Source organism: Manacus vitellinus, unplaced genomic scaffold (assembly GCF_001715985.3).
Source record: "Manacus vitellinus isolate BGI_N305 unplaced genomic scaffold, ASM171598v3 scaffold_3_pilon, whole genome shotgun sequence".
NCBI classification, from domain to species: Eukaryota; Metazoa; Chordata; class Aves; order Passeriformes; family Pipridae; genus Manacus; species Manacus vitellinus.
The window spans coordinates 39769246-39789564 of NW_021940535.1; the positions used below are offsets into that span (position 1 = coordinate 39769246).

The 20319-nt window shown below is 40.6% G+C and overlaps 1 protein-coding gene across 1 annotated transcript in view; it reads right to left on the reverse strand.

Moving 5' to 3' along the window:
- MKX (mohawk homeobox) overlaps positions 1-20319 on the reverse strand; it is a 52012-nt gene that overhangs the window by 26073 nt on the left and 5620 nt on the right. The window contains exons 3-5 of the mRNA XM_029961902.1: positions 20180-20317; positions 12144-12297; positions 10583-10918 (exon numbers count right to left, since the gene is read on the reverse strand). Coding sequence (XP_029817762.1) covers positions 10583-10918; positions 12144-12297; positions 20180-20317 — 628 coding nt within the window. The remainder of the gene's footprint in view (positions 1-10582; positions 10919-12143; positions 12298-20179; positions 20318-20319) is intronic.

Consider the following 20319-nt stretch of genomic DNA (forward strand, 5'->3'; position numbering starts at 1 on the left):
ACACAAACAGTACTGCAGACACACAGAGCTTTCCCTGACCAAGGAACAAAGGCTGTTGTCTTCTGGAAGAAGCTTTTATTTGAAGATGATCCTGGGGAAATGAATTAGTGATGCAGTAACCAACAGCTACAGCAGCTAAACAGCATAAGAGGGAGAAAAGAACAATGAATTTTAGTGTGTCCATTTAATGGACAATCCACCACTCCTCCTGTTCAAAGCTGCCATAAATAGCCAGAAGCAGATCACTTAATTTGCACACCACCTCCAGAAATTGCTCCCTGAGCAGCTGCCAGGACAGACTCCCCATGGTATAGCTCACAATGGGGCAAAGCTAGACCCTACCCCTTGGGGTAGGAAGAGCAATTAGACAAAGAGGGACCTGGGGTGAAAGTCTCCCTGAAGTCAACATCCGAGACAAATTCTCCAGCACACCAAGATGTCATTAAAACTGCCCGCAGTGTCTAGCCCACAGAGTACATCTAGTGCAAAGAGAGCAATCCTGCTGCTGTTTTGCAATGCGTTACAAAATACCTTGGCTAGCAGAAAGAATTTGAGGCAATTTGCTCCTGAAGAGCCAGGTCGTGAAGAGCCTTCATTTTTCCAGCAAACTGGATTTAAGTTGACAAATAGTAACTGAGAGAGAAAAAAATCCCTGACAAAGTAAGGGGAGATGGAGAAACCAACAGCATTTAACTTGATCTTTGAGGGTGTAAATCTGTCAATACCCACAAATGACCACAAGGCCTCATGCCAGTTTTCACTCTGAGATACCATAACTAAGACATTTGGCTGGTACCTCACATTGGAAAGAAAGTTTTTACATTTAGAAATGTAAAACATTGTAACATTTAAGGAATTTTGGCTACAGCCCACTAGCCAGCCTTCCCCCAGCTTCAGCTAAGGGATTATTTTGAATGTTGCTTTGCTTTTCATGCATCTGTTGCCTAAATCAATGTGGAGGCATGAGGGAGTGACTGAAAATTGGCCCTAGAAATACGGTATATTTTAGTGTCATAATTGAGAGTCTTGGCAATCCCTTTTAATTTGAAATGTCAGTGCCATACCAAACGATCCGGTCATCATAACCTCAACTTCTGGCCATCAGTGAAAGAACAGAGATAGAGTCTCCAACATCAGGTTTCAAGGCCATTGTGAAAAATTAAGGAAAACACATTTCATGGCCCATTGGAATTTTGGTTTACCTATTTTTGTGTGTTTCTTTTCAGCTGTTCCAGCTTCAGTTGTGTATCTGATCTCTTTCTGTTTGAATTGTTTTTACTTTTTCCAGATTTTCTACAATGCAGTTTACCTCTCCAACTTACTTTCCTGCTTTAAACTCCTGGTTCTTTTTTTTTTTTTTTAGCTCACATAAAACTCACTTATACAAGACTTTTGCATGCCTTGACTGTTAGGACATATTTCTCCTTTAACAGATCTAAAGTGGTGATCTGATGCCAATTTAATGCCATAAAGCATAAAAGACCTCAATAGGTCTTTAGCAATCAGTGGTAATTTCCACATCTGGCTCTTTATCTCATACCCAAATTTTTAAGTTTGTAGTGAAGTGGATTAAATAAAACTGAATACAAATCTGCTTTTCTGGATAATTAGAAATTGAACTTTACAGATGACCACGAGGGAAGGTTTTCCAGAATAGTTGTTTTTATGAGCACTCCCCTTCCTCCATCAAGATGGCAAAAATCTTATATACAAACGATAACCTACAGGTTCGTGACATTTTCCAAACAGTGGGTATAAAGTCTTTCACAGCCCCACATTAATCCATGCAGAGATCTCTTCAGTCCACTTCTCAAATTGTGTCAAAACCCTCCCAAAAGCTCCTCTGTGAATACACACGGAAGATCAGAAGTCTGGTCTCACCAAACTGCTTTCATCATTATGTTTCTGGTATGCACATTATGGACAAATGACCTAAAAAATTTCAGTTAAACACATAAAGGAGTGTTTTTAAATTACAGAATTACTTTCAAAAACCACAAACCTGGAAAGGGAAATAGGATTTGCTGGATCAGATAAGATTACTAGTCTATCTGGTCAGGCACATTCAGTGCGTAGCTTTTTAGAAAAGAAAATTAAAATGGGAGGAAGCAACAGTGAATAAAACTAATTTTGCATTACTAATTTTCTATACTGTACCAGTTTTGACAGTATTTTAAGAAGAATCCAATAAAAAATCTCACTCTAAAGAAAATAATCTTGTCTTCTTATTTCCCTAATTTCTTCTATTACGATCAATAGATAAATTCAACCACTTGCACCAGCATGAATACAATTTCTTAGCCTACTTGAGAGTCATCAGACACTGCTTTGATGCAAGACCCTGAAGACCTGAAGTGTTTGCCACTCATATCAAAATATTGCCATGGTAAGGAAAATGCATGTGCTTGCACAAACATAGAAAGACCCAAACCATTTTCTTTATTTACAGCTGTATCACTGAATACAAACAGCAATCTGCTTTTCAATATTCTCACCACAGGCATAAAATATTTCAAACTCCAGGACTACTGAGAAGCTCACAGTTTTATTCACCAGTCATCATGCTCCAAATTTACAAGCCTAACTCAGATGGTTATTACTGGGATGTACCTGCTTAAATCCCTTCCACAGATGGGAGAAGGAACACTGTTCATGCCAAGTTTCAGTCTGGATTGAATTTTTACAGCTGGGTCATAAATTTGCAGATTAAAAGGGTTCTAATGGAAACACAGGTACAGCCTTAACTACAGCAACATGAACAGCAGCAATGTAACACTGCACAAGGGACAGTCTGCGCTACAAGTAGAACCTACCAGGAGTTACCCAGAGTTGCATTATTTCTCTCCAGCAGCGGAAGGAGGCTGGGACATGCAGGAACCCCAGGCCTGGTATGAAGTTTCAATTCAGACGTTTTTCCAGAAAGAAGTGAAACTTTTATGGGCCTGCCATTCCTTTAAGTTTACTGCCCCACAAATATGAAAAGTCCATCCGTTGTTCCCCTCTGGCTACTACCCCATCCCACCTGTGCCTGCACCCCGTCCCCTCCTGGTCACACTTTTTTGCACTGCACACAGATTAGTGTGTTAGTAAGAATGACCAAAGACAGTGGTTACTAGTGACAAAGATGACAGATTTTGTATGTAAAAATAATTAACTGGGCAAAAAGGAAGAGGTTTGTCCCTGTAATTTCTCTTTCTTCACACAGGTGCCGTGGGCAGATGTCTCAGTGCAGGAGCAGAATCAGCTGGAGTGCCCCGAAAAGCAGAACAGGCACATTTCAGTGTTGGAGCTTTGTTCGCAAGCCCCTGATCTGCCTCCAGCCATGGCTTTGTGTGCTCAAACACAACTTCTCCATCAATTACATGTAAAGTTAAATGTGTGACTTCAAAGCCACTTCTGAGGGGGTGACAGGACACATCTCTGTGTTTCTGTCTTTGCAAATCATCCTGTGTTTTGTCGCTCTTTTTCACTTTTCCATATATAAAATAGTGCCATATTTTTCGAGTTCATTGGCTTACATCCCTTCTTTAGCACAAACAGCTGATAGTCACATTTTGCTGCTGGGTTTCCGGGGCAGAGGACAGAGCAGAAACACCCTCTTTTGTGCCCTCAGAAGCATACTGGGGTACAGGTGCAGTGGCAGGGCCACTCTGCATGCACATCAAGGCAGCACGGGGCATCATAAGGCAACCAGGCTATGGGGACAACCCATGGGATGCAAACCATTTCTTCTGCCTCGTGCTGCCCCCCTCCATCCCTGGCTGTTGCAGCAGGGCTGTTGCACCAGTGTCCAGGGCTTTCTGCTGCTCTGCTCGAGCTGGTGTATTGCTTGGATACCTCACTTCATTATCCCCCCCGAGCCCCTCTCTGCCCCGCTCGTTTGAACAGTGTTTCCTTTTGCAACACATGCAGCCATTCACAGAGGCAGTGGTGGCAGCTGGCTGGTGTTTGCAGGGCTGAGTAACCCCTGAATCAGTGCAGAAGACATGACAAGGGAGCATGGGAGCCTGGCATTTCTATTTCTGATCGGCACACAAATTTGGCTACTGGGGATAATCCTGCTCAGGCAGTGGAAGGGGAGACGGAATCACATCCATTTCACTAAATGAGTTTTCCCAAGCTGTAGTTTCACACACTCTTTAAATACTCCTCAAATTAACTGCTAATTTTCTAACTAATTTCCCTATTATATTCATTACTAACCATGCAGTCTACAGCTAAAACTGGAAAACAGTCTGATTTATGATCATGTGCTTTTCCATGCACATAATTTCCTGAAACATTCACATTTGGGCTGGCCCCAGGTTTTAAGACCAAGCATAATTCTGAAGACGTTTAGAACAATGGGAAAATGGGGATAAATATTTTTTCCCTTTGAAAACACCTTCCTAAACGAATGAGGCTTGACGCTGGCCAAGGAACAGCCTTTGCTGAGGCCTGGAGCATTGACTAACTCTAAAGAGGAGTATAAAAATATATAGTTGTTAGCAATTGGTGACAGCACCACACATTTTTCCTGCTGTGTTCTGAGAGAGGTCTTGGGCAAGCACAGGGGTCTGCTGCTTTTTTGGCCGCTGATGTGAACATTTGCATTGGGAAAATTTTAATGGTCTTGGAGAAAGAAAGGCGGGTTTGCTGCACCAGCACAGGCAGCAACAACCTGTGGCCATGGAAACATGGCTGATGCCCTGATTTTTCTGGTGTTTCTGATTTTTCGGTCAGATGTTGTAATCTTTTCCATTTCAAATCATTCATGCAAGAACATCTAATTCTCTGCGATGATAAAGCTGTCAGGAGTCCTGAGACATGCTGCTCTGAAGTAAGTTGATTTCATGAAAATCCTCTGCAGCCAAACAACTGTCTCCAGATAGTTTTTACTGAAGTATGCAGAAAATTTGCCATGACATCAACAGAAGCAAAGCCAGAAGAGGTGCCCACAGCCCCCCTCTGCTCTGTGGGGTCTCCATAGCAATTGTACCTGAATTATAGAATAGCCACAAACATGCTGTTACTTGAAGCACATCTGGCCTGCACAGAGCCCAGTCTCTGGAATCTTTAACATTTTGTGTTTAAAGGAAAAAATAAATAAAATCCCTGAACATTCATAGTCATTTGCATCTGAAAATAAACAGGCAAAACAAGGATGCACAGTTTTTGCACCCAGCACCTGTGAGAAAACAAATACTCTCTCTTCCCACAAAATGAACCACTAAAAGCAGGAAGTGGAGAGAAATGACACAGAAAACTGACAGTGCCGGGAGCTCTGCTTCCCCTCCCAGCACGGGTGGCTCCAGGCAATGCTCTTCCTTGACTGCTGGCAGTCCCTGGGTGCCCAGGCTTTTGGGAGAGTGCTCTGCCCCCAGCTGTTGTTGTTCCCAGTCTGCTCAATGCTGTCTTCCTTTGTTGCCCCACCTGAGAGAGGTCAGAAGCGCTACCTCCCCACAAAAAAGATTCAGTTTTGATGAAGAACTGCTTTCCAGGGTCCTGTGGAAATAATCCTGACTCATTCCCCTTGCAACTCAAATATTGAGAAACTCAAGAGAATTAAACCCCATCTTGCTGTTCAAACTGAAAGAAACAAAAAACATGAACAAAACTTAACTAGTAGGGAGCAGGTAGGATCCTTAAATTCTCCAAGTTTAGGCTATCACATCTGGTATATTAAACCTGACACTTCCTGTGTAGTAAAGCCATTTCCTTTTAATCTTTCTTTAGAAAAAACAACAGAACAGTAAATTAAACACAATCTTCTCCTCAATTCGCAATTCCATGCTATTTTAGTGTTGACGAATCAGGTCATGTAATAATAAAATTCCTGCAGAAATACGATCCTAACTCTGTAACCTTCAAATTGCAGTTATGCTGCTGTGTGCATTTAATACTGTACTTGACATTCACCTTTTCCATTTCACTTCTGGATGACATTAGGATCTGCAACAAGGACCTCCTTCAGCTCTCCCAGGTTACCATTTATTTCAAAGTATCCCCAAGGCCTCCAGCACCGTTTAGATCAAACTTGCAAAAGTCACTGGTATGAGCAGCTTTTGCAGGTCCCTTGAGTTGTTTCTGAAAACAGGTTCCATTGTGTTCATATTATGCTTTCAAACTTTATAGCTCATTTTTAAATTACATGTTAATTTCTAAAAATGTTAAATTGCAAGGAAAAGTTGGCAAGGACCACACAAAATCATAGCACTGTTCTGCAGCTTGTATGTGTCTCTCTGTAGCACTTATGTGCATGGTTACACCCTTACATTTAAGTGCTCTGTAGGAATGTGGGCCTGATCTTACAGTGTGCTGAGGGTCTCATCAGAGGTGCTCAGCGTGCTGTCATAAACGACCCAGGATCATGCTTTATAAATCACCAACTTTGCAGGATTCAAATGGAAGAAAGAAAGGAAGGCAAGAGGAAAGAAAAAGGTAGTAGTAATGAAAACATCAGAAATAGAGCACACTCCTGAGTATAAACATCTAAAAATAGAGATCAAACACCTTCAAAAATCAGCCAGTCATTCAAGAGTTTGTTTAAAAGCCATCCTCCTTTCCAGGCCTGCGAGTCTTTACTTTCCTCACCGTTTTTATTTGTTCTGGCTTTTCTACTGTGCTAAGTAACATAAAAAGTGAAATCAATGAAAAATCTGCCTACAGAAAAAGGACTCCCCGTCCTGCCATTTTGTCTCTTTTTCTCGTTTTAATTTTTGCTTTCTTCACTAGACAGCGATATCCCAGAAAGTTGGGAATTTTTCATTTCCTTGTGCTATAATGATGCAGAACATTTTGTTCCTGCAGGTGACTGGCGTTAGGGTACTCAGGGAGCACTGCAGCGTGATTACAGAAAAGTCAGCATTTTAGTGATCCATAAACCAAAGACTGACGCTGCTGCTTTAGATTCATGGTCAGCCTCACTACAAACATTATTAGATTTTTTTCCTGGTAGATTTCTGGAATGCTTGTTGCAGTCAGATTGTTGTTTCTGTGAGCATTTGTACAACAAATACAGATAGGCAAGTCTGGTTTCAGTTATTCATGTCATACAGAGAACCTGCTGTGAGTGACAGCATGACAAGGAGTTAATAAAAACTAGTTCTCCAACATGGATTTTTAAGTAAACAAAAACACTGAACCAAGCCTTTCAGTGGTCAGTTTAAGACACATATTTGACCAATTATATAAATTTATATATTATACCTGCACTAGGATTAATCTGAACTGTAATTTTCTGCCTTAAGTGAACACATTTGTGTATGCCATAAGCGTATCAGCTTACGACAGAAACACTCACATATGTGACATATCCGAGCATGCTTTCACTCTTTCCAGACTGTTCTGTTCTCCTTGCTCCGTCCACCCACGCCGCCTCCCGCTCCCCAGGCCAGAGGCTGGGGGAGATGGCAGTGTGGGCACTGCACCTGCAAGGGTTCCAACTCAGGGTTTGCTGCTCCTGCCCCAGCACTGAAGCCACTTCCCACGACCTCACAATAATTGTGTGGAGGTATAAAATGAGGCCGCTCTGCCGACAGTCAGTTATATAGCTCGTCCTTGATCTTTATGTGGGATTTCCCAGTTGCATGAAGCTGGAGTAGCATATGGTCCCGTGTTTATAAGCATGTTAATGACTGAAATGGGAAACTCTACATCCCATTTTCCTTATAAACTTTAAACTGCAATTTCTTGTTTTTGTTATTGGACGCTGCACTTGCATCCTGTTAATTTGGTGCAGGTTATTGAGACACACGTGGCCACTCTGACCCTGGGCACTGGGAGAGTGAAGTAGCTCCAGACACACTGATGTACCTGGGCCCGTAACCAGAACCAGACACAGCTTTCTACTCATGATCTGCTACGAAAAGGTACTTTTCCAGGGAAGCACAATAAAGAATTTGCTTCAACTCTGATGACCTGCCGGTCCTTAGGAACACAACAAGCTTGCCAAATATTTCTCAAAAATAAAACATCAACCAGTTTTCATTCTGTGCTTTTTGAAATACTGCTTAAAATGTCTTCATAAACTAAAATGTCTAGTAGGAATTTCACAATCTTGCATCACCACCTTTGTGTCAAAAATTAGCTGTTTCATTCAACAAAAAATTGCAGTGGGGAGCTCCTTGCAAGTGGTGATATCCCACTTAAAAATACACTTGCCACTTTCAGGAAGGTAAGAGTGGTACAGTCAGACTCTGTTATTTTGCTTAACCAAAATGGATTACAACTATTTTTGAGAACACAGATACAGGTCTGCTACACAACTGCACTGAGAACTCCTATCCCAGGTATTCAAATTACAGAGAAAAAACATTAAAAAAAAAAAATCATCCTTATTTATCTCTCCTTACCTAACAATTGTGGATAATTTAATCTGTTTGAAAGTAGGTTTCATAAATGGATGATAACTTGAAAATATATGCTTTGTTCATGAAGGGCTTAATTCCTGCACATTACAATATCATCAGAAAATCATTAATGGGACTGTAATCTTGTAGCTGAAAAAAGCCCATTAGTACCTATTATTTCCTGAATGTACACAGATGCATAGGAAGGATATAGCAAATAATATTGTGTATACACATGATCTTTTTCTTTCTATATGCAGATTACTGCTTGTCTGCTTTTGAAGTGCAAAAACAATAAAACAATATCCTGAGAGCTGCTGGTGTGTTCTCATTAAAGGCAATAGCACTGCCAAACTTTAAGGAAGCTATTTAGGAACTGACTTAAATACGATCTCAAGAGGAGTTCCAGGAATGCCACTTATGAACTTTAAGGACAAATATATTAGTTTTTAGTCATTACAGCACAGCTTGTGAACTTACACAGTTACAGTGCGCCTGTTTCAGCCTTCACATTAATGACCATATTTTTCAGTGCAGCTTGAAACTTGTCAAGAACAACTTAATACAGTGGCAAATTTATTACAAATTTTAAAAAGTCATTGTGTCCATTGTGTCCATTTTTAGGTTACAGTATGAAGTACAGAAAAACGTAAGTTTACATATCTGAGCTGCTGCATCTGTTCTTGAGTAACTTTTCACTTAAAAATAAAACTTGGCAGACAAGACGCCTGTAATGCAGACCAAATGTATTTGGTATGTTGAGAAAAAAAAGTTAAATGAACAGAGAGAGTTAATTTTGAAACTTACTAATCGTGCATGCACAATTCTTGCTTCCCAAGAGATCCCATTTCTTTATGAGACCCCCACTCGCTCCTTGGTCATCCCCGACAACCTGCACGCACAAATGTCCTCCTACCCCCATCATGAAACTCAGCCTCCTGAAATCATTGTGGCCCCTCCACATGGACAAAAAAAAAAAAAGTGACAGGAAATGTGCCAGAAAAAAGAGAGCAAAGGCTGCAAACTTGAGAAGTTGCAAAGGCACCCGAACCTGCCTGCCAGGGAAGCCAAGGGGAACCAAGTACAAAATCTAATCTGTATTAACTTCAGTGCAAAGTCCTCCAGTACTTTTCATCAATATCCATCTCACCCTGCTCACAGGGTGGTCCCTGGTAGAATAACATGCCAAGAAAGCCCCCAGGACAACACGTAGGGCTACTGCAATGAGCTGAAACCCTGAGACGCTCATGGAGACCCTCGGAGACTGGGATGCAAAACTTCATTTTTTTCAAAATTAAAATTTTATTTTGCCTTACGTCCCAAGGAAACACAGAAGAAGCTTCAGAAGAGGAGTTTTCCAGCACTCCCTGTCCTACGTGGACCTGAGCAAATCCTGATTTAGAGCAATTTACTGGCATGAACCAGGCATCCCATGTGCCTTCCTCTGAGTGGTAACATAGCGGATGATATTGAATCACATTTTTAAGTTTTTATTGATAAGATTAAAATAATAAAGTATGTGTGACCCTTCAAAAAAACATCAAGATAAGGTATTTAATGGCCACGTCTGTGGCCCCTTAGCTCAGTGCACAGTGTCTGGAGAGCAATGCTGAAATTAGCGTAATCCATGTATTCCAGAGATGCATGAGCAGCAAGGGGCCACACACCAGACAAGCACTCTGAGGACAGAACAGATGTTGTACAACAGGAAGAGGTGTTTACCTGCACTCCATGGAGGGACATACGACTCATGTAAGTGTCACAAACAGCCACCTTGAAATTTCAAAGCCCTTCTCTTTCTCCCAGCTGGGGCCATGGAGTGCTTCAGTCCTCCCCTAGTCCTCCCCTAGTCCTCCCATTCTATTGTAATAGAATGCTCAACAGTTTTCTCCTTCTTTAGGATTGTCTTAGTGCTGACAAAAAATGGTCTGTGTCATTTCAAAAATCATACCCATTGCTCCACTCAAAAAGCGAACCAGCTTCACTAATGGTCAATAACAGAACTTAACTGTAATCTGCAGGCAGAACTTCTCCAGAGAATGAAAGGGTGGACAGGATTTATCCACCCTGATACCAGAGGACAGACAGGAGTGACCTACTCTCATGCAAGAGGATAGGCAGAAATCATCCACTGCCATATGAGAGGATGGACAGAAGCCTCTTAAAAGGCACAATCATGTGACACTCATTCCAGGTAACACCATCTACTAAAGCTGGCTGTATTAGAAATGAGGTAGAAAAAAATCCCTTACCTGTCCGATAGACAAAATTGCCTTCTGTCTCTGATGATGATGGAGACACCAGTTCTTCCTCAAATTCATTGGAACTAAATGAGCCGGAGTGATTCCTTTGCCTTGTTTTTTCCATCATAGCTGCATTAGTAGCCATGACATGTCTCAGTGAGTCATTTAGGTAACGATTCAATAAGCTGCTTTTGTATTTGGGGGGTGACACGTAATCCTCATTGGCACTTGTTTCTGGTCTCACTCCTGTTTTTATTACTGAACTTTCAGTTTTAATCACAGCGTGATGAACTGGTTTGTTATATCCCCCTTCATTCATATGGTTTCTTGGAGGATTTTCTCCATCTGAAACAAAAGAACAAAGATACAGTAATACACTGAATACCTAATATTTAACACAAGGACTTCTCTACATGTTTTGAATTGTGGTAAATATAACTAGAATGAGACAACAACTTCAGCACTGGACATTGATTTTCATTTTCTTCTTTTCACACATTGCTCATAGTAGTTCCTGTGGTTCTCCAATGTTCCAGCTATTCTAAATTAATTAGCTGTACAAAACAGTCTTTGAGTCTAATTCGTTCATGAGTAACACAAGGCAAGTAGAAAAAAACTGAAAAGTGCCCTAAACAATGACAAGCATTTAAAAATATGTGTAAATGAAATGAATTCTTACTATCATTACTTGAAATTTGGTTCTCCTGAATACCATGTCATATTTAGGTGTATTTGCCTAAACTGTACTCTTGTAATTGTCCTGCAACCAATCTTTTCACGGGAAGTGCATACAAAAGAAATGTGAGTACAGACTGAAACTGGAACAAAGGTATTTGCAACTGAGTGCAAATTGACATGTATTCTTCTAAGAATTCACACACAGATTTCTGACAATGTTCTGTATCATTTATTCCTGTCATTGTATCTACATGTCACAACTGCCTGATAAAAGTACCTATAGACCTAATTAATACAAATGTTCTATAAAAAATATAGGGCATATTAAAAAAGTAAATCTTGCATTTGCTAATTTGAATAAGAAAGAATTTCAGTGCATCTTTTATGGAAAACATTTGCTGGCAAAATACATAAAATAAATAACAGTAATATTCAGTCTACCATCTAATAAGCTCCATCAAAGCTAATCAGATTCTCTTGTTAATCAGATTGTCCTGTTAATGACATGATATTGCTATAGCCCTCCCATTAAGGAAAGTAATAGTCAAGTGATTTCTCATTTCTTTATACTAAAAAAAGTAATTAATTTTTTCCTTCAATGCAGATTAAAGGAATAGACTTGTAGAAACTAATGAACTAACAATCATCTGTCTAGTAACAATGAAATATAATAACATGCAGCCAGATTGCCACCTTGAATAACTTATACAATCCCGCTTTGCAAGGCTGCATAGTAGGTGGGATCCAAAAAAGGCACCTAATTCTCAAAAAAAGTAAAGGTGGATCCACCAAGGGTGTTTTGTGATTAAAAATTAGAGCTAACTTAGGGTATCTGATACTTTCTAAATATATTTTAGTCCATTTAAAATCGATAAAAAGAGCATCAACAAACCTTCAGAGCATGAGTCATCGCTGCTCACGCTGAGTCGTTCAGCATTTCCTTGAACATATTTGTTGTACAGTTTTATTCGTAAAGCCCAGCTAAGGTCTGGTTGCCTGACAGTGTTCTTCAGGCGACGTCTTGCATTGGCAAACCAGTTTGACACCTGCATACAAATGAGTGTATTAGTTTCCTTTGAAAATTACACAAACAAACAAATCCAACCCTTAGAATTTTCATGAGTTTTATGTATGTTTCGAGGAAATGGCAAACAAGAGAAATAAGAAAAAAAGTCCATGAAACGATCACTGAGCAGAGCAGGAATTTCAAACAAGAAGGCAGGTTCAGGCTTCTCACCCTTCACAAGTGTTAGCAAAACCACATTATTGCAAGGTTTCAATTAAGGAGTCATAAATAGTAAGTTTATATTCATATTTAATTTTTTTTTATTTTAAAGATAATGCCTTGAACTTTCAATATGAACCTTCAATATACTACTAACATCCTAAATTAAAACTAATATCTAATATTCAGTAATTTCCTTTGACAATAAGGCTGTTGAACAGAAAAACTCATTCTGATTCTTTATATATAAAAGTCCAAATTCTCCCTTGTACTGTATGTCTGACAAGCAGGGGGTATCAGGAAAGTCTTACACAGAGTACAACTTAGAGTCACTGCAGAAATCAACCATATGCTCTACAGAGCAGCAGGTTTTATTAACTCTTTTTGTTGTGTACACCCTAAAAACCAGTGAAGATGCAGATTCCTCAGAAGGTGACTACTAAACAATAGTCTGGTTTGGCTTCCTTCCCAGCTGCAGAGAGTTTTCTGGAGTTTGACAGAGCAAAATGGATATATGTTAGTATCCTTTTAGCATACAGGGTCACCACAAAGTCGGGCTCAAACACAAGGACTTCACAGTGTTTTAGGCACTGAACAAGCAAAAAGGCACAGTCTACTCTTCTGTGCCAGCAATACTAATCAAACCACTAAAGAGGATGCATGTACTCGCAGTGACTTTGCACAAAAGCACACCTAAGAAAATGCTGGCCTTGATTCTACTGTAACTTAAAATTATATAAAATAGAAAATACTGACACAGTGACATTACCATAACTTTAATACCAGGAAGAGCAGAGGCAAGCTACTTACACTATAACAATATTTGTTTAATGATAAATCAAGTCTTAAAAGTGCTATCTACTCCTTGAAGGAATAAGTGTATTTTGACATGACCTCTGCAAGAAGGAGGCAGAGTAGCATTACTTGCAATGGAGAATGTAAAGAACGTCAGGAGCCTATAGCCCCACTCACATATTTGTGTTGTGAACATGCACACAGAGAAATCAAGACCACTACCATCATATTCTGACCTGGGAATGATCATATCATTTAATTTGCGATAACCTGCAAAGCAAGTTAACACGTTTTATTAATACATGCTACCCCACCGAACAGAGAGCCAAACCATTGACCTCACTGTTGGATTTTGGCCATAGTATTGTCATCTGTCTATTGCAGCTAAGATTGTATAAATCACACAGAAGTATATCTCTAATGATTCTGGATCAATCAATAATCCCTTCTAGGGCGATTAGGAGAAAAATAAGCACTATCTGCTTGAAGGAAAAACAAGGCTTCAGCTCAGAGTCACCCAGAACTCAGCAGTGGTGCCCTAAGCCTGTCACTTGGACTTTACTTTAAATCATGTTTACATGAAACAGGGTTCCACTGAAAATACAGTGAGCCCTGGATCAGCGCTCAGATGCCAAACACATAACTTTACAAGCCATGTAGTTTACTATGACAGGTTAGAAGACCAAAACAGTAGCTGGCAGAGTAAGCAATTTTCATTCTCTTCCAAGGCTACTTGCTTATATTCATCATATTGACACAGTAATTTTTATAGTAAATGAGAAAGGGTGAGCTGGAATCCATGCACTTTCTGGTGCTGTTAACAAACTCACTCCAGACTGCTTAGCTGAAGCAGCAGTCACCTGGCTACCATATGACAGTGTAACTCTGAAATCAAGTACTAACAATAGAGATGGATCAATCTGGGTCTCACTGAACACGATAGCAGTTACTGCAGTATTTTACAAAACTGACAGCTTTCCAATCTCTCATAAGAAAGATTTCATTATGCTGCATTTCATTACAGATGGAAATATTTCATCAGTGAAGTGCCATGTACAGAGAAGAAAGATAGGGTAGTATTAGCGTGACTCATACATAAAAGCAATTAAATTTAGCAGAGTGATTTCTGCATGGTACTCTTGGTTTATTTTGGGCTCATTCTTCCCATGCCAATGCTTTGCTTTCCACATATCAGTATGAAAAGATGAGTCATATTTTAAGTCTTCTGCCATGAGAGAAGGAAATAGTAGTATTTGATCATTATCTCATAATGAGACAGATATACTGCACCTTGTCCTCCTGCTCTTTATAAAGCAGATCATCTTAAGTGCCATCACACAGCACGTACAGGACAATCATGGGATCAGGCCCAGCCAGCATTGGTTTGTGAAAGGAAGGTCCTCCTTGACCAATCTGATCTTCTGTGACAAGGGGACCCACTTGGTGGATGAGGGAAAGGTTGTGAATGTGTCTGCCTGGATCTTAGTAAAGCCTTTGACACAGTTTCCCACAGTGTTCTCCTGGAGAAACTGGTAGCTCGTGGTTTGGCCAGGAGTGTTCTTTGCTGGGTAGAAAACTGGATGGCCGAGCCCAGACAGTGTTGGTGAATGGAGCTACATCCAGCTGGTGGACGATCACCAGTGGTGTTCCCTGGGGCTCAGTTGGGGCCAGTTCTGTTTAATATCTTTATCAATTATATGGACAAGGGGATCAAGGGCACCCTCAGTCAGTTTGCAGACACACCAAGTTGGGTGGGAGGGTTGATGTCCTGGAGGGCAGGAGGGCTCTGCAGTGGGATATGAAAAGGCTGGATCAATGGGTCAAGGTCAATGGTAGGAGGTTCAAGAAGGTGAAGTTCCCTTCAGACACAACAACCCCAGGCAGCACTACAGTCTAGGGGAAGAGTGGTTGGAAAAGGATCTCAGGGTGCTGGTTGACAGCAGCTGAACACGAGCCAGCAGAGTGCCCAGGGAGCCAAGTACTCAGCACTGGTGAGGCCGCACCTCAAATCCTGTGTTCAGTTCTGGGCCCCTCACTTCAAGAAAGACATTGAGGTGCTGGAGCATCTCCAGAGAAGGGCAATAGAGCTGGTGAAGGGTCTGAAGTACAAGTCTGATGAAGAGCAGCTGAGAGAACTGGGAGTGTCTATTCTGGAGAAAAGTAGGCTCGGTTGCTCTTTACAACTACTTGAAAGGAGACTGTAGCAAGGTGGGAGTTGGTCTTTTCTCCCAAGTGACAAGTCATAGGACAAGAGAAAATGGCCTCAGACTGAATCATGGGAGGTTTAGATTGGATATCAGGAAAAATTTCTTTACAGAAAGGGTTCTCAGACACTGGAATAGGCTGCCTAGGGAAGTTACCATGGTTGAGTCACCATTCCTGGAGATATTTAACAGAAGTACAGACATGGTGCCTAAGGACATGGTTTAGCAGTGGACTTGGCAGTCCTGGGTTAACAGCTGGGCTTGATGATCTTAAAGGTCTTTTCCAACCTAAATGATTCTATGATTCTGAAAGAACCCCAGGTCAGTTTTTAGAAGAGAAGCCTTCTTCTAAAGCACAAAGCAGTAAATTCATTCCAGATACTCTTATCCCAAATGCAATTACAACAAGGTCCAATAAAGGTGGAGGAAAGTTAGGTAAATCCATTTAAGAGATTTTTTAGCTAAATCTATGATGTAGTATCTCTGGGTGCTTTCCTGCTCTTGGGCACTGGTATATGTTGCTGGAAGATCTTGGTTTTTAAGACATCACGAGATTCGATACCTCTCCCACTCTTCAGTAGGGGAATACCTCCAGCCATGCAAACTGGAAGAGGCTGTCCAGACAGCAGGTTCATTCTGACCCCCAGCCACCACCTGGGTTATCATAGGCTGTTCCTGGCTCCTTTAAAGCCAAGAACAGTTTTGTCACTAATTTCAAAATGTTACATTGTCTATCCACGTAGTCTTTTAAAAGCTGCATGCCTACGCTGTAGTTTCCACTCACAACAAATGCCTGTTTGCACCACATTTACCTTAACTATTGCAAAAAGAAACAACCAAGCTGCCAAAATGTCCATCCTTTACCATAGTCCCAAGTTACATTACTGTGACCTCCAAAAATAATAAAACCCCCAAAACAATGATTTACATACAAGTCAGTGAGAAAATCTTTGTCATAGAAACCTCCCAAGAATCAAGTATCTTGAAAAACACACATGATGAAATTCACTACTCTGGTAAAGTAAGGATCACGTAGTTCTTCAGGAAGTAAAAAGACACAAGCCAAGAGGAATGACAATAGATGTTCTTTCCAGCATTCATTTTTTTACAGTAACTCAGTTGTTCCCAAAGAGCATCAGGTACTTACATCGGCATCATGAAATATTGACCCTTTGGCCTTACTTCAGAAGAGACTTCTTAATTTTTATTGTAATTTGTTCTGCTTCACTGCTTAAGAGTAGCCGAAGGTTCAGTAAAGGAACAGACATCAAGCGATTCTCCTCCTCCAGTAATCCAGATATGCTTTTATAAATCTGAATGCTATTAAATCCATAGCAGCACATGACCAATAGATTAATCCTCATATTGAAAAACCTTCTCTTCAACAATACACCCATTCATATTTCTTTCTGGAAGGAATATACAGCCATTTTTCTTTTTTATTTCACAAGAATATCTAAACCAAAATTTAAAATGAAATAAATCAATCACTGTGGTAATAATACAAATGAAAATGTAGCATATTAATAGGACAAATGATTGGATTCTGAATTGGAATCTAATTGGAGTAAAACATAAAATGCCTTTTCAAACTATATTGCTTTTTTGGTTTCCTGCTTTGGCAGTTATGGAAGTAGAAAACTTTGGACTGTTGGACTGAAATCTGCAATAACATTTGCCTTGAGGACTCCCAAAGACCTTGTTGGCCTGCACAGGAGTAAGTTGGCCCAGAATCTGCCCCAGGTTTTGCTACTACAACTTAAGAAACAAGATGATTTATGATTCTTGCAAAATCCTACCTCCTTGAAAGACTCTGACTTTTCTTCAGCAGTGCAGTCAGACATGCAGCTGGAATAGTCCACTTGCTGTCCCACCGCACCCAGGAACAGAAGGGTAAGCCAAAGTATTAGAGAGGTAGAATAAATTAATTTAAAATCAGCCAACCGGGTGATAGCAAAACTGATGAAAATAAAGTTGTGGAAGATTTGACATGCAAATACTGTCCTAATAACAAAAGTAAAAAACAGGGCTGGATGTTCACCTCTTCATCTCACAGAAGAATTGGTTTTATCTTTGCCATGGTCCTGCAAAAGCTCCTTTGCACCAATGGTACATAATGGAATAAGGTTCATTAGATGAAAGAAAAGCACGGAGAGAAGAGTTATAGCTATATTATCAAAATCACTATGATCAACCTCATCTTCCAGGCAGCTGCTGAAGACCTTTTCCAAGATCATCAGTCAGGAGAAAAACAAAATAACCCAACCATTCATTCTCTAAACAGCATTGTGGCAGAAACTTAAAGGGATTTTCAACAGTATCTTTTGCCTCCCCTAGGGCTTGCAACGGCAATCAGAACTCAAGGGATGCTGAAAAGAGGAAGGAGTTGTCAGCAGACAACTGCCTCCACAGGAGTAGAAAGCTGTGGGAAAAAACACCACAGGACAGCACCGAGAAATGGAAAAAGAGTAAGAAATATGGGACATGAAGTCATGTAACCCAGATAAAGCATCATACACTGACTTCTGGTTCTTCAATAGTGTCCAACGATGTTACTTGATTAGAAAAGCAATTTGCAGGCAACCCTGGTTGATGCTTTTGCATAATGCCCCTCCTGGGATAGAACCAAAACTTTCCAAGAGACACTGAAGCCCAATCCCAGCCTGTTCTTGGTTATACTACTCATCTGAAAGAGCACAGCCTCAAGGGAAGCTGTTTCAGATGTACCCTGTGTGACTGAGATCACAGCCAGACATGCTCTTTCTTATTCTCTGAGAAGAAAAATTTTGATCTGGATTACAGTCTTGTTCTTTCTGGGCATCCAAAAAGTAGATGTGGAGTGTGTGTTGTTTTGTCCTTCCAGGTTCTGGAATTACTGCTGGTGCCAGATATATGTATTTACATCTCATATAGATGCGATAGTATTCCTCGGTTAAAAGAGCACTGTACCCAAATGATGGAAGAAACACCTGGGGTTTCTTTTTGATGGTGTGCTTCTTTAAATGAAGATAGATGTGCCTGTTTGCACAACTCTTTCAAATATTACAGTACAGAGAAACGAGGCTCGTCAAATTCAGCTTGAGTGACGGGGGGGTCTCAGAGAGCTAAATGTAACCCTCCTTGATTCCTTTTAATTTTAGTCTACACCTGATGTAGATCATAAAACTCTGTTGAGTAGTGGCCATGGCACACTTCATGCTTTTATAGAGGCTAATACAACTTATCCCCATCAGGATTTATCAAAGCTGCCACAAGAGAAATGCTGTAAAAACCCATCAGTTTTTTTCCCGTTGTCTCTTTGTTCCGAGGCATTTATATAAGAGCAGCAGAAGTCCTCAAGATGATATTACTGTCTCCCAACATGGATGTATGTTTTAAATCCCATGTAAAAATAAAGGAATATTCTAAAAGCCATGGTCTAATAAAGTACTCCCATTGAATTGTGCCATTGAAAATATAGTCTTTATGCAATATTTTTAAAAGTCTGAACAAACCTTTCACGTATATTTTTAAAAAGCAATAGAAGTTGTTTTAGTTACATCTTCTGAGACATAAATATTATTTTTGTCAAAGCTATAGTGTTTTTTCTAGTGTAGCAGTTTTATAGTGAGATACTAAAGTGTAAAAGTTTTTAATTTTTCCATTGCTAGAACAGAAGTTCATAGCACAGGTTTTTTTGAAGGAGCACTCAAAAAAGCACTCCAATTTTTCTAATACTTAGTGCTATTTTGATCTCTTTGTGTCCTTTGCAAAGTGACACATAATGTGTTAGGTAGAGTGCTGAGGACCCAATCCTGCAAACACATAGGTTTTATTTTATGCACCTAGCAGTAACTTGCAGTAAGGAAATCTGATTATTCACAATGCATAAATCTTTTCAGCATCCAGACCTGAGATAGCATCACTCGGCAACTGATAGCATTTAACCACATATTTCAATAGAGTGCCAGATGGCAAAGAGAAAAAAGAACTAAGATTTATGAACATTTGCAGCAAACTTTATGCCTCTTACGGCAAGACAACTGTCAGTCATTTCAGGGGAGTATTACCTGAGAGCAAAACAATTACTCTCCATGTCTAATTACACTGCAATGATAATTCCTGCAAGACTGTGAAGCGCAGACACTGTGTGCTGAGCTGCTGAACACAGCACGTATGGTAACGCTAATGTCTGCGCAACAGGTGATGACAATTATTATCAGAACAATAGAACAGCTTTCATCCTAGCCCATTTTCGAAAGGGAAAAGAGTAGCTTCCTACAATTTCCTCAGCAATTCCTATTCTGTGCTAAAATCTCCCATCACTGATGTGTTTTTTTTTAACTGAAGATTTCTAAAGACTAAGCAGAAGTATTTTCATTGCACTTATGAATGAGATGAAAGGATGAGAGTTATCTATTCCTAGGAGGGCGAGCACACACACCTTTTGCTGATTGTCTTTAGCACTTCCCCAGCCAGGATAGCTCAGATGTGGTAATTCTTACTTGGGAGAGACATTCCTCCTGGGCCAGGGGAGCCCTGGGCAGGGTGGAGGAGGGATGCACACAGGACCCTTGGTCTTGCTGGCTGCACCAATGGTCCCCGATACCCAGCGCTGCCCCTTGCTCAGCTCACAGAGGAGCTTTGGCTGACGCTGTCCCAGTCTCTCCCGTCCATGAAATGCCCGAGAGCAGCCTCCAAAGGTGGTGGTAGAGTTTTCCTTACCTGCACCAGGGTCATCTGGGAGCCGAGCGCCAGCAGAATCTTCTCGGTCTTGGTGGGGTATGGGTTGTCGCGGTGTTTGTAGAGCCACTGCTTGAGTGGCCTCGCCATGTCCTGCAGCGCCTGCCGCTTGTGCCGCACCT